General features: G+C 41.0%; 1 protein-coding gene across 1 annotated transcript; it reads left to right on the forward strand.

Annotated features, from left to right (window-relative positions):
- Positions 1 to 10,657: 10,657 nt before the first annotated feature.
- On the forward strand, positions 10,658 to 13,975 carry SSTR1 (somatostatin receptor 1). Its single transcript, XM_069858468.1, has one exon. It carries the CDS (start codon positions 10,658 to 10,660, stop codon positions 11,843 to 11,845), a length of 1,188 nt encoding a protein of 395 aa, XP_069714569.1. The 3' UTR covers positions 11,846 to 13,975.
- Positions 13,976 to 14,927: the final 952 nt, after the last annotated feature.

The raw sequence follows: 14,927 nt of genomic DNA on the forward strand, positions 1-14,927 counted from the left end.
TTGACTTGCATTCTGAGATGATGGGATGACATGAGGTATGTTATTGACCATGACATAGAGATGAAACAACCATTTGCCATCCCTGCCTGCTTCATGACCTTCACCTAGCCATCTTCTCTTTCAAATACTTTTGAATATTGCAAAATGCCTTTCCTGTCTGAAAATTACAGCAATTGGATAAGTAAGAAGGTAGACAAGTGAACAACAACTCGTTTCTTGTGTCAAAAGAAGATGATATGCATAAGTCAGAGAGTAAAAACAAGTAGTTTGGGTTTGAAATAGAGATGAAAATAAAATTACAGCTAGATATGAACACGTGCCTGGGCCAAAATACCTGTGGAAATGGCTAATGGTACCTTCTCTCAAGACACACAGATGAAGAAGCCTGTATGAAGGTTCCCTTTAACCCCTGTTAATATGATGAGGTAGTGATGTGAATGTATGTGTTACATATCATGATACACATAGTTGTTTCACACTCCACAGGCTCCACATGTACTTTCAGCACAGGAAGACTCAATGAAGGTGTTGACTTACAGCAGAGTTCTGTTCTAGGGCATCTGCATGAGACCAAGTTTAAACTCAGAAGAGAGGCATCACATGAAATATTTTTATTGTTGTTGTTATTTGGAATTTTCTGTTCGTTAGAAAGTGGAATTTTTCCTAACATACTGAGCATAGGTGACCATTGCAATAAATCTATTTCACAACTGTATTTACTTAGCTGTAACTTTTTACACTGCAACTATATTTTAAGCTATTAAGCTCTATTTTAAAAAATAAAACAAAAAAAAAATTGGCCTTGTTGGTTTTTTTTCCTGGTCATTTAGAAATCTAAACAAAAGACACTCAACTTAATAAAATATGCAACATAAAACTGCAAAAATTCTTTGATCATTTCAGACTGAAAGGGCTTGCCTTCTGTTTTTGCATCGGAGACTACATCAAATACTTGAAGTGGGATTTGGAAGTGGAGATTTTCTGTTGAACCATGGTATTCTCCTCAATGTACTTTCTAGCATTTACTTTGCTCAATACAAAATATACCTAACACCATGTTCAACATATGTTGACAGAATTTCTTCATTTTCGTAAGCTGCATAACTTTCAGAAACCCTTAATGAGAACTATTTGTATAACTAAATAGAAGAACTACAAAAGAAGAGATTTTTTTTTGTGAGTGAGGTTGAATGCTAAAGGAATATAAATTATTAAATACAAAATTCAACACCACAGTCAGCATAGCCTTCCAGTGTAAGAGCTCAGTGAAAAGTTTCTGTTACAAAACAATAATCTTTTGCAGCAAAAGCACCTTTATCATATTCAGAGGCTGATAATCTTTGATGTTTTACTAAACTTCAATATTTTAGGCTACTTTTGAAAAATGTGGGTATTTTAAAATTATTTGTTAAGTACTGAAACTTGCCTCTATTGAATCCTAAAGAATCAGAAACTGAAGTTCCTAATTTAAAAAAAAACCCTGCAATGTAAACTTATCCTTACGTTTCAAAGAATAAAAATCATAAGCAAATTTAGGAACCGAATGCCTGTACATAGTCAGATACCACATTATGAGTTTTGATGGAGTGGTAATTTTAGGTTTGCCTTTCAGTCTGAAGTCAGTGGCAGTATTTACAAATCTCACATCAGTAGGTCATCCTCAATGAACAGAAGATTCTTTTTATACAGTTTTAGAGCCTGTGAGATAATTTCTCCTCAGTGTTTTCCCCACAAAAACTTGACAACAGATGCTGTTTTATTAAACATATTTAGATCTGCTGACAATTATGTATTCATCATTGATTTTCCAATATTTCACACCATAAATAATTATTTGTGTGCTATAGTTAAGATCATAAGGGCATCACTGTACATCCCTTTTGCAGCCACATTGGTAGCTTATCCAGTACGGGACATCAGAATACCAAAAATAACAGATAAAAAAACCTGAAATACTTTCAGTGAGTGTTAGATACACAGAATAGCATGCCTCAAATGCTGAACTGTCTTCAGAGATGTACAAGTATTATGCTTTTCTTTAGTCAGCCTCGTGCAAGTGAACTTGAACTTCAAACAATTCAAACTAGACCTGTGCCATTGCTGATGTGTACTGTTGCTTCAGTTGTTAGAAGCCATATTTGCCTTCAATTATGTATTTTCCTTTCCATGATAAAAATATCTTCCCATTGCTCCCAAGTGAAAAGAAACAATTACACGCCAGATTACGATGAAACCAATTTTTAACAGGGTTTAGAGTGAATTAAATGATTATTTGTTGTATAAATATGTTTCAGAAGGCTCAGAAGTTATTCATCAGGAAGATCTGTATCATTTGTTCGTATGACCTTTAAATGAAAACTCACACACTGAGAACTCTTTCCAAAATGTAGATAAACTAAGGAATAAAAATTAACTGGATATCATACAATAGCTATGATTATCCTATAGTTTTACTTTGCTCTTTGCAATCATAGCAATATTTCCTGATTTGTTGATATATTTGCATGATCCTCCTCTCCTCAGTCCACCCTGTTAATAATTGATCACTGCCTCATTTTGCTCATACATTCAGTGTAATACTTATTTTCTGACTGTATCCCGACTTGTCAAAATAAACACCTAGCACTGGCAAACAGTATCCAACCAGCATACATTTAAATGTAACAATTACTGTGAAGAGGCTGTCTGAGACATTTCAAAACTAGTCTGGCAAAAGCACTAGAGAACAGTATCTGCTCCAGGGAAGCACTTCCCTACAAGACAAGGGGAAGATGATATCACATTTCTTTCCTCAACTAGCTTTCATGTTAATTATTTGCAATTATTTGTCCTTACTGATGAAAACAATCCAACACAATGAAAGTCATAAATATCACAGCTGCTCCAGTTTAAATCAGTTATGAAATAGTTTGAGAAGTTACATTCATTCAATTCTTGGTAAAATTCAGTTTTACAGACATTTTTCAAGCTCCAAATTTTTCAATAGATTTGCACGTTCTTTGAATGCACATTTCCATCTCTACTTCAATGATTAAAAAGTCCCATTCTTCTTGTAACTTATATGAATACAGCTATTTAAAGATTAAGTGGTTCTTCAAAACAGAGTTTTTAATGAGTCACCTATACCACATGAAACAATTCCAAGATCCCAAAGATTACTCTGCAGGGAATCAGGAAAATTATAGCAACACTTAGAAAGACGTAAGAACAAGCAGAGTATTAAAAATTGTATAGAATTATCCACAGAATTAAAATGGTGGTTATACAGGGCACTTGGCATGGGGATTATAACATGAATTTGTGAATAAATTGCAAGGCTGTCCCTTCAAAAGCAGTTTCTGATATTTCCATTCAACAATAACAATTTTAACAAGATTTCATTTATTTTTGTTTCATTATTATCTCTTGCAGTGAAGAGATAATACATAGAAGCAACTCTATTTACATGTGAAATAAGAGAAGTTACTCTCCCAATTCTTTTCAAATGAGGTGGTCAAAACTTTCTTCAGGGGTAATAAATAAAGCCCCTCTTAATTTCAACAATTTTGCTCATTTATCCATAGAAATTTGAGATATTTTGTCCTGCACAGCTACACAAAGTAAAGGAAACCACTGTAAACACCACCACAAATTTTCACCATGTGAAATGTCTTTTGAGATTATCTCTGTGTCAATCCTCACTAAATTGTTTTCAAAATTCCTTTTCATTTTTTGCTTAAATACGGTAGTACTTATCAATCGTCTTGAAGTGCTGCAGTTTTATTGGAGCTAAGTGCAAAGATAATAAATGAAACACTCAAAAAACCTGTAGGAGCTTCATGACCATTTCCTTGAAGCATTTACTGCTTCCCTATAAAGCAAATATCTATGCTCAGATCTGCATTGAATAGTTTTGACCTTTTTTTTGAGGTTTCAAGGAGGCTGTTCAAGGACCCGTCCAACCTGGCCTTGAACACTTCCAGGTAGGGTATATACACAACTTCCCTGGGTAACATATAGAACTTCCTCATTCTTTTCAAATATTCAATCTAATCAAGCAGTAACAAGATTTTCTGTACAACTATCTGCCCTACTCCAGACAGGTTTTAAAGAGGTGTGATGAAAATCTGCTAAAAAAAGGCTATGTAGACAGCCAAAACATACTCAGCAGCATTTCAGCTACACCTACTTCTGATGACACTTGTCACCAAGTTACTTTTCAAAGAGAGGCAAGTATTGAAAACTGAGGTTCCAGCCTCTGATTAATCAATACGAATCCAGTTAATCACAAGTCAATAGAATTACTCAGATTTGGAAAAGTGTGTGTGAGATCAGAATCTGGCACTGTGTCTTTGTTCACTGGGGGAGCAACTTTGCTCTTGAGAACTTGGGGAGTGTGGTCTCAGCATGTGTGTTCAGCCTTCAGTTTTCCTGAAAAAAAATAATAGCACAGAGCAATTTTGTACAACTGTCAGATAATTGATTTCAGTAATGGTAGTCTGTGTCTATTATGAACTACTACAGTAGAAAACATGATGAAGTGAGAAGAATTGCAATGTGACGCAGCTTTTGTCAGCCATTTGAATTTAATGCTTTCAGCAGCTAAGTCTGAAATAAATGCGTCTGGATGGAGAGACAAAGAATCATTCATGTGTTCACTAAGCAACAGCTTGACTCTTTCTCTGATGACTATGGTTTAAAGCATCTGTTTTTACAGAATAGATGATAATTTCTCAATTAATTTTCAAGTTCAAATAACAAAATTTTCCTTTTAGTAGAAAACGCTTCCTAACATACCATTATAATGAATCCCTCCATCTGTCTATTTGCTCTGTATTTTAAATCATATCTAAAATTGATGTAAAATTTGGGAGCTCTGCTAAAAGTAAAATGATAACCAGAATCATGACATCTAAGGTACAACAGCTGTATTAAAAGACTAACATTTTAAAATATGTTGATATTCTAATGCAAAGTTAAAATCTCTTTTACAAAATCTCACAGCACATCCAGTGATATCAGTCATAAAGCAAGAACAGAATTTACATCTGAACTGTTTAGGTGGCCTGAAATTTCCTGTCTTAATCAATAGGTCATGAAAAATGCGTGACTTCGAAAACATGCAATTGAAATGAGTACTGAATGTTTTTTTACAAAACTGTCACAGATTACAGTGCAACTGATTACCCAAATTATAGAATATTTAGCTATTTTGTAGCTATTTGTGCTTTTTGTAAAAGAGCATTCTGTCATTAATTTCTCAGTGAGATTTATGAAACATTTAATTTGAATAGTGCACAGGGTGTCTACAGTTTGAACAGGAGACACTTGACTGAATTAATCATTAAGACCCCACTGAAATGACTTAGCCTACCAAAACTCTTTTGACTTTGCTGAAAGTTCACTGTGTGTACAAATTACAGCAGTTTCACAGGCTACTATATAACTGCTGCGCTGAAAAGTTGAAAGATACTGCTGAAAACTATTCATATATTTTCCTGGGGTTCAAATATTTAAATATTTAATAAATTATCATAGGCTTCCTCTTAAATGGCTTGATTGTTTCCTTTTTCTTGCCACAATACTTGAGACACAGTGACACAAGGTGACAGAAAACGTATCATTCATCTTGTAACCATTTTGCTTTTTAGGTGGGAGATTCTGAAACTCAGCCTTACCTCACCATCAGGTGAAGCGTTTGCCAGAAGGCTGTTTCCAATTGCCACTGGCTTTCTTGCCACAAGTACTTCAGATGGAGTTGATTGTGTTAGCATTCAGCTGTGGAAAGAAAATTAAGGATTGAGCTTCTACCATCAGAGTGGGAAGTACTTCATCAGCTGGAGCTCTGTACTTTGCCACATGTAAGTATAACCCTAAGATGTGCTTGGGATGGACCTTACCCTGACACCCCAGTCATGCCCCAGAGGACAATGTGGACAGGGGAGAAAAAGTTGCCAAGTATTCTGCCCACTCTTTGGCAACCCCTCTCAAGACTCAGCTCCCTGGGAGCTCTTGGCTTTGTCTCTCTTCCTAACCCTAATTGAAGGGTTAGATAAAAGTAGTCGTAAATTGTACCCTGCCCTGAGACCTTAACCTATAGCCTAGAAGAGAAAGTCATTAGGGGATAGCATCTGTGGAGTCTTTCCCTACCTTATGCAACTTTTAAACTATTTTTCAAGCCTTTTCAGATGGAGCTGTATGTTTTGTCTCTCTCCTCACCTTAAACACAAGACCAGGCATGGAATAAACTCTGAGATGCCTAGCACTGTCCCAGAGGAACAAACAAGCGTTCTGGCATGATGTATTTGCACAGCCTCCCCTATCATTGCATCTTGCATCTCCACTGCACCTGGCTTTATGGGCTTCGTGTCTCTCCCAACCTTTACCCTAGCTCTAACCCTAAGCATGGGCTGAACTTTAGCCACCATGGCCCAGCAGTATGAATTTTGGGGAGATAAGTCTTTTTACACCCTTCCAGGGAAGGCAAATGTTGGCATAAAAATGAGATTCTGGAGAATACATAAATGTGTCTTAGGCCAACCTGCAGTAGAGAGGAGGGTGCTGGCCTCTTCTCTCAAGTGACAGGGGACAGGACAAGAAGAAAAGGCCTCAAGCTCCACCAGGGGAGGTTTAGGCTGGAAATTAGGAAAAAGATTTTCACAGAAAAGGTCATTGGGCACTGGAACAGGCTGCCCAGGGAGGTGGTTGATTCACCTTCCCTGGAGGTGTTTAAGGCACAGATGAAGGAGGTGCTGAGGGGCATGGTTTAGTGTTTGATAGGAATGGTTGGACTCGATGATCCGGTGGGTCTCTTCCAACCTGGTTATTCTAGGATTCTAGGATTCTATGTTGAGAAGGTCAAGTTGCCCTTCCTTGTTTTGTGTCAGGTGCATTACACATGTAAGCTAAGACCTCTGGCCTGCTCTTCACAGGCAGAGTCCTTACATAAAAGAACAAATTGGAACAAAAATTAAATGTCAAACCATGTTCCTGAACTACATCTGGTTTATATCAGAATTTCTGCTTTATATCAGAATTTCTGTTTTAAAGGATATTTTGATTGTTGGAACCATGCCTTTTGTCTCATGAGGTTGAATGAGCCATTGTTGGTATTTACAATCATATTATAACATCATGGTATAATAAAATGCATCATTTCTAATCAAGAATTGATACTCTATCAAGTAATTGAGGTTAGAAATGTATGCTTTCGAATCATGAGCAATAGGCAATTGGTACAGATTAGTAGCTAGAATTTCTCAGTGAATTAATACATATAATTCATACACATACGTAAGTGACTATGCAGGCATTTTGTCTTTTCTGGGCATACAATTCAAGTAGGTATGTGTATTATGTCTAATGAAGTTAGTACCTTAACAGGGGTTACAATTTATAGGTAGTATTTTTTTAATTACTGCAGTAAGAAAGAACACGATGCCCAAATCTATTTCAACAGAAGAGCTTTTACTGACCCTCTTGGGTGCAAGGCATGTCCAAATGCTAGCGTTGCAAAGTAATTCAATAAAATGGACCAATGCATGAATAAAATGTCTAAAATGCCTCCATTATGATTGTGAGCATATATGTAAGCAAATGCAATGGAGGGCAACACAGTCAAGAACTGAAATTTTGTGTTAATGACACTACTATTAATAGTTTCAAAAGCAATCTCTTTTGCTCCCTAAAAGCATTCAAATTTCTTGTAATACTATTGTTAAATGCCAATTTATAACAACATGAGAGAGCACTCAATCAATGCTCCATAAGTAAATGCCCCTGCAAACGAATGCTCATGTGAACAAAAACTGAATTATATTTGAACTATAGGTTTTCAAACAGACTAAAGTGTTGCAGTCAATCATGTTCTTGTTGAAGGATTTGCAGCTATTGACTTACTCTTCTTCTTGTATCAGTGACTGCAAGTTGATTCATATTCTCCTAGAATATAAATTAAAAAAAAAACAATCTCCAGCTGAATTTACATCCTGTAGATATTTGCGCAGTGTCAGATAGGACACTTGCAAATAAAGATTTTGAATGTTATAGTTAAATTTCTTTTTTTTTTTCACTGAAGCTGTGATGCTAGCACATCAGAATATACAAACTATAATACCCCAAGTATAAGAATGAATTTTTTGAGAAAACTTTGTGTGACATTCACAGGTGCTCTAACATCTAGCTAAAACATTCATATACAGCAATTGTCCTAAGAATGGTAAGATAATTTGCGAAGACTGCCCAAGAAATGCATTTCTATACTAGAACTTACACACAAAAAGTCCTCAAAAGTCACAAAGAATAGCATCCAAAGTGCAATTACTAAAAACTGAATAGAGTTATTTTTATTTTTTAAATTTATGTGTAGGTGTATATACATACATATGTATTCACAGACTACTGTTTAGTTACAGAAGAAAAGGAAACAGCTTGTTTAAGCATCATGTGAACGTGTGCATGTGCTAAAAGTAATACCTTTGATGAGATGTCAAAGAGCACACACTGGTTGCATTGGAGTGTCTATATGTATATCAATTGGAAGCGATGACTGACACAAGGGAAGTCATGCAGTCAGATAGGTTACATGTACGTGTTAGAACAGTTGCTGGCGGTAATAAGGGGTAAGGAGTTATATATGGGTCTAAATAGAATAGAATAAATTCCTGATGATTGGTTATAATGAACTGATGGTACTGCTGTGTGTATCGGTATATTAAAGTGGTGGGCAGTGATAACATGTATAATTGTGAGGGTGAGCAGACAGTGATAACAAGATACATGAACTGTAGGAGGTGATGGGTATGCACAGTAACATGAATAGGATGTAAGGATGCATGTGTGATTCTCCATATAGTGGCGCTGTGGGGAGCATATAGCAGTGTATGCATTGTGGTGATATTCATGCAACACGCACATGTTCTTCACAAAACCAGGTGGTGCTCATAGGTAACCGTGGATGTAGTGTGCCTGGATTTCAGTAAAGCCTTTGACAACCTTTCTCACAGTATTCTTGAGAAACTGGCTTCCACTGGCCTGGACAGGCGCATCCTCTGCTGAGTAAAAGACTGGCTGGATGGCTGGGCCCGAAACGTCATCGTAAATGGAGCTAAATCCAGCTGGAGGCCAGTCACAAATGGTGTTCCGCACAGCTTGGTGCTGGGTCTCTTCCAACCCAAACCATTCTAAAAAAATTATGCTTGTCAGGGTATAAAATGCAATACTAGGACTATCTCCTGTTGTTCATATGTGTTTAGAACTGGTGATGTGGATGAGGTGTGTATGGCAGCAGTGTCTGTCTAGAGATTACAGCAGCAGTAGCTATCAGCACATATAACTTGGCTTGTCTAGGATCAGGGCGTGTATGTGAAATGGTATGGCATGGGTCAGTGTGTAGAAAGAAGGATTTTGTGGGTGTATGGGTGTAAAGTGGGATGGTGACGTCTACATATATGTAGAAGCAGTGTATGAATGGGAGATGGTGTCGATGGTTTGCATCACCATATGGTGATGAGGGTTTATGTTCTCCTTCCTGCACAACCCTATCAGGGACATGCATGTGTTTTAAGTACAACATGAAGGGAAGGGCGTGTGGCATTGGTGACGCAGCAAGTGATGGTTGGGCTTGAAGTGATTGTGTGAGTGGGAACAGTTTGTGTTTGCATGGCAGCATAGGTAGTATCACCTCGGCACTGTTGAGGTGTAATTAGTGATGGTGAGCTGTAGTGTGCAAACTGGTGCCTGCACTGTTGGATGTGATGGACAGAGGCAGAACACGTGCTGTGTTGCCAGAACTGGATGTGGAGGGGGAGGGAGGATCATGTTTCAGGACAAAGCATGCAACTGGGGCGGGCCTGTAAGGTACTGAACGTGTGATATCTGGTGATGGGACAGGACAAGGTCAGGGGCACAGAGCTGCGTGATGGTGGGAGGCACGGGCATTGTGTTTTCAGGCAGCGCTGTGCACTTAGGATTAAAGGTTGTGTGGTACCTCGTAGTCAGTGACATTGACTGGTGCCACAGTCGTGGGATGGGGAAATGCACATGGTGCGGTGACGGGAGAGGGCTGCAGCAGGTGCGTTGGCATAAGGGATGCCTGCCCAGGTAACGTTGTCCTCCTACCCGTGACGCAGGGGTTTTTTTCCTACTCGGGAAAGGACGGTCTCTTTTTCCTGGGGTGCCCCTGGCTCGGACCCAGCTGCAATGGATGGGGAGCAGCGTAGAGGCGGAGGAGAGGACGCTGGCTAAAGCGGACCGGTTCGTAATGGGAAAGCAGCGCGGGGTCGGGAAACAGCAGTGGAGCGGGGAGCGGTGCGGGGACAGGGGAGGCTGCGCTCCGGCAGCCTCGGAGCTGCCAGCGCTGCGAGCGGCCGGAGGGCGGGATGGGAGGCGGGCGGCGGGTGGTGGTTAGCAGAGACACCCACTTACGTCTCCCGCATTATTATTTTTTTTTCCTCTCTTTCCCACCTCCTTTTCGTAGCTGGTGACGCGCTGCTGCCTATTAATCATTCACCAGCCGGGGATCGGCAATTCCTGGCAGCCGGAGCGAGCGGCGCCGGCAGCCGCCTCCTTGCCCGTGGCAGCGCCCCGCAGCCCCGCCGGGAGCCCCGCCGGGATGCCGAGCCCGGCCAGCGGCAGCCGCCCGCTGCTCTAAGCCGGAGCCGGGGCGTCCGGACAGAGGATGCTCCCCGATGGCACCTGCACCAGGCTTACCGGCGGTGCAGGCGGCGACAGCGGCGGCAGCGACAGCGGCGGCGGCGGAGTCGGCAGCGCCTCGGAGGAGGCGGCGGCGGGGGGCATGGACTCGGGCGGCAGGAACTCCTCTGGCGCCCCGAACGGCACCCTGAGTGAGTCTCAGGGCAGCGCCATCCTCATCTCCTTCATCTACTCCGTGGTGTGCCTGGTGGGGCTATGTGGCAACTCCATGGTCATCTACGTGATCCTGCGCTACGCGAAGATGAAGACAGCCACCAACATCTACATCCTCAACTTGGCCATTGCGGATGAGCTGCTGATGCTCAGTGTCCCCTTTCTGGTCACCTCCACCCTGCTGCACCACTGGCCCTTTGGCTCGCTGCTCTGCCGCCTGGTGCTCAGCGTGGATGCCATCAACATGTTCACCAGCATCTACTGCCTGACTGTGCTCAGTGTGGACCGCTACGTTGCTGTGGTGCACCCTATCAAGGCGGCTAGGTACCGTCGACCCACTGTAGCTAAGATGGTCAATCTGGGTGTCTGGGTACTTTCCATCCTCATCATCCTGCCCATCATCATCTTCTCCAACACAGCTACCAACAGCGATGGAACGGTGGCTTGCAACATGCTCATGCCAGAACCCACCCAGAGATGGCTGGTGGTCTTTGTGGTCTACACCTTTCTGATGGGCTTCTTGCTGCCTGTGGTGGCCATCTGCCTCTGCTACATCCTCATCATTGCCAAGATGCGCATGGTGGCCCTGAAGGCTGGCTGGCAGCAACGCAAGCGCTCGGAGCGCAAGATCACCCTCATGGTCATGATGGTGGTGATGGTCTTTGTCATCTGCTGGATGCCTTTCTACATTGTGCAGCTGGTCAATGTCTTTGTAGAGCAAGATGATGCCACTATCAGCCAACTCTCTGTCATCTTGGGCTATGCCAACAGCTGTGCCAACCCCATCCTTTATGGCTTTCTCTCGGACAATTTCAAGCGGTCCTTCCAGCGGCTGCTCTGCCTCAGCTGGATGGACAATGCTGCAGAGGAACCCATTGACTACTATGCCACTGCCCTGAAGAGCAGGGCGTACAGTGTGGAGGACTTTCCCCCAGACAACTTGGAGTCAGGGAGCATGTACAGGAATGGCACTTGCACCTCCAGGATTACTACCCTCTGAGGAAGCATTCCTGCCCCTGGGCTCCCCTACTGCCCCCCAGCAGGAGGGTGAGCGAGGCCAGTGCTGTGGCATGCGGAAGCTGGGAGGGAGGGGGTTTTGGTTTTGCTCACCAACAGTGGTGTTTAGCACAAGAGGGAGTGAAGAAAACCCTGTGTCCTCAGTCTACTGCCCCGTCCCCCCCCATCTACCTCCCTTGAGAGTGGATGTGTTTGCTCATGCTTTGACACCTCCTTAGCAAATTGCCGCACTCATGGGTTGAGTTCAGATCTGCTACCCCTCTCTGTGTCTGATGAGTGGCTGCAGGAATTCTGCAGTGACTCTCCCCTCACCTTTTGTATGAGTTGCCCTCCTTCTCAGTTGATGGGAACCCCCTCGGCCACTGAGATAAGCCTGACTCATTTAAGCCCCAGCATTCAGACTTCCCCCGACTGAAAGTGACTCTGGTCAGCATCTGTGGTATGCACCTTCCCTTCAGAGAGTGGAAATGCTGGGAACCACCCCCTAACATATACTTTGCCCTCCTCCGGGAAGGAGAAAGTAACCTCTCTCTGCTCCCCTCCCAGGAATAAAACAGAAAGAGGGGAACAAAAACACCCCGAGAAAAGAAGCAGCATAGTAATGGAGCCATCTTTTGCTTTACAGACAGCTTTCACTTCACTGGGGCTCTGGCTCTCAGTGCTACACTCGGGGAAAGCAGAGCAGAAAAGGTCTTCAGAAAAATATCCAATTATTGCTGTGTTTCAGAGCTGCGCAGCAGGTTGCTGATAACAGGAGATAAACAGTCCCGTGACTCACAGGGAGCAGAACACTGAGCCAGGAGTCAGGGGGAGCACTGGGCTGGGAAATGTTTGAGTGTGTCCACAGGTACAATAAAGTGAGCTAATAATAAAGTTTAAAGGGAGCACTAGACTGTGAAACTATTGTCTTGCACTGCTCCATCAGCTGTGAAACAGCCATGAAAGGAGCTGAGACAGTTTTGAATGACCTGTGTGACTGCAAAGTCACTTTAGCCTACGTGAAAAAAGAGGGATTAGTTTCAAAATCTCCCATCAGGCTATGGAATAAATACTTGACAAAAAGTAGCTGTTTGATAATAACTATTACCCTAGCTCCAGTTTATGCTGTTGCACTAGAAAAAATAAAATGGGTTTTGTATGTTGACAATGTAATATACTGGCCCAGAGCTTCTTACTGTCTCATTTCTGAGAACCTTTGGTTTTTGTGTGTCTCAGCTTTCTTTTTGTTTGATTTTTTTATTTGATTCTTGTTACTGTGTTGTGAATGTGTTTCTCTGAAGCAATTTATATGGTGTACTTATGTATGTAGTGGCTGCTTGCAAGGTTGCATTTAAAATGGATGATGCTCAAGAAAGCTCTTTTTCAGATAAAAACATAGTCACTTTTTCTAACTCTTTCATCTATATTGTCTTCTCCACAAAATTTCTCTCCTGAATTTTCTCTGTTCCCCTCTCATTACAGAATGATTTTCATATAGATCAATGAAGATTTCTTATTTGAAAAATGACAGCAGAATAAACAAAACCTTCTTCCCCTGCTTCTTACTTCAGTTGTAAGAACCGGTATGAACTGTGTTGAAATAAGCAGCTATGTTTTTTGCTTTCTACCACCTATGTTAACAATGTCACACAGTGGCAGGTGTCCTAGTGGCTGTGACAAATCACTTTTCTAGCACAATAATGTGGTTCTATTAATTCTAACTACTGTCAATCTGACACAAGAGATTGGGAATAATCGCTAGTAGCAGCAAACCCGTAACATTGTACTGGTAGATATGGTGCTTAAGTACAGCGTTAAGTATAAGACTGACAATTAAGGCATCTAGGATTTGCAGTGGTGGACTTACAACAGGCTTTTATTAAATTATAACCTTTAACTTTTCTCAGTGGCAAAAAGTAGGATACTACTTTGTACATTTCTTTCACCAAAAATTAGGTACTGTTAAATGAATGTATAAATTTAGTACTTCAAAGTTGTCTGAATCAAAGCCCATTGAAATGAGAGAAAAAGTCCTAGCTCACTTCAGTGGACTGTGAGTCAGCTCCTTTTAGTTTAAAAATTGCTAATGTGGAAGCTGTTACGTCCTTATTAAAATATTTTGTGAAAAGCTTTATCAATTGTACAGTTTCTTTTCTTTCACTTCCCAGGGGACCTCATTTAAAGAAAGCATGCAAATACTAATTTTGGTAATGTTTCACATGTACATATGGAGAAAAAAAGGACAAAATCTCTTTATAAGCTTATTTAACTTTTCACAGAAATGAAACATCTGTGAAAACATTAAAATGCCCCACGATACCACGAGATGCTATTTGCAGAGCTTCAATGAAAATCTCACTCACAAGCTCTTCAAAATGGTATCTCATAATCTTATGTGCTCTTCTTCACCCAGCCATTTTGTCATGTATGGTCAGATTAAATAGTCAGTCTACTTTCTGCTGTTGGATTTGTTTAACATCAGACACAATGAAGAAAAAGTTAAGAAGCAGTGATTCATACCTGATACTCTGCTTTGATGAAAAGTTGAGCCTGGTTTTATTTATTTTTTCTCTTTCTTTTTTTTTTCACTTTGCTTTTAAACAAAGCTGTGATGGATGCCTGCATGCCTACCAGCATAGGCACCTTAATTTCAGTTCTCCCAGGTAGAGCTTAGAGGGGCAGTGTTCATACTTGGCAGAGTAGTCTGGGTGCTGCCGCAGAGTCTGTGGGTGCCTCAGTAGATGGCAGGCTTTCCTTCAGATGGATGCACTCCCAGCCAGCAGTGCCCGTATGATTATTGGCTCAAACACCCTCTGTAGTTGCAGCTGGAAACAAAATCTGTTTATCCTAAACTAACAGCTCTTCCTGCTATTTTTCACCTTGAGTTTAGTTTGACTTTGGCAGTGGGAGAGGTGATGAACAGCTGTAAATCACTCTAAGAGTGATTTGCTTCAGAAGGAAAAATTTGTTCCTTCTGTGTTATTATTCTAAACAATAGAACATAACTACCAGGAAAAAAAATGTTGTCCACATGAAATAATTTGTATCAGAAAACAAAAAGCACTCTTTTAATGCTTTCCAATTTG

Source organism: Phaenicophaeus curvirostris, chromosome 5, assembly GCF_032191515.1.
Source record: "Phaenicophaeus curvirostris isolate KB17595 chromosome 5, BPBGC_Pcur_1.0, whole genome shotgun sequence".
NCBI lineage: Eukaryota > Metazoa > Chordata > Aves > Cuculiformes > Cuculidae > Phaenicophaeus > Phaenicophaeus curvirostris.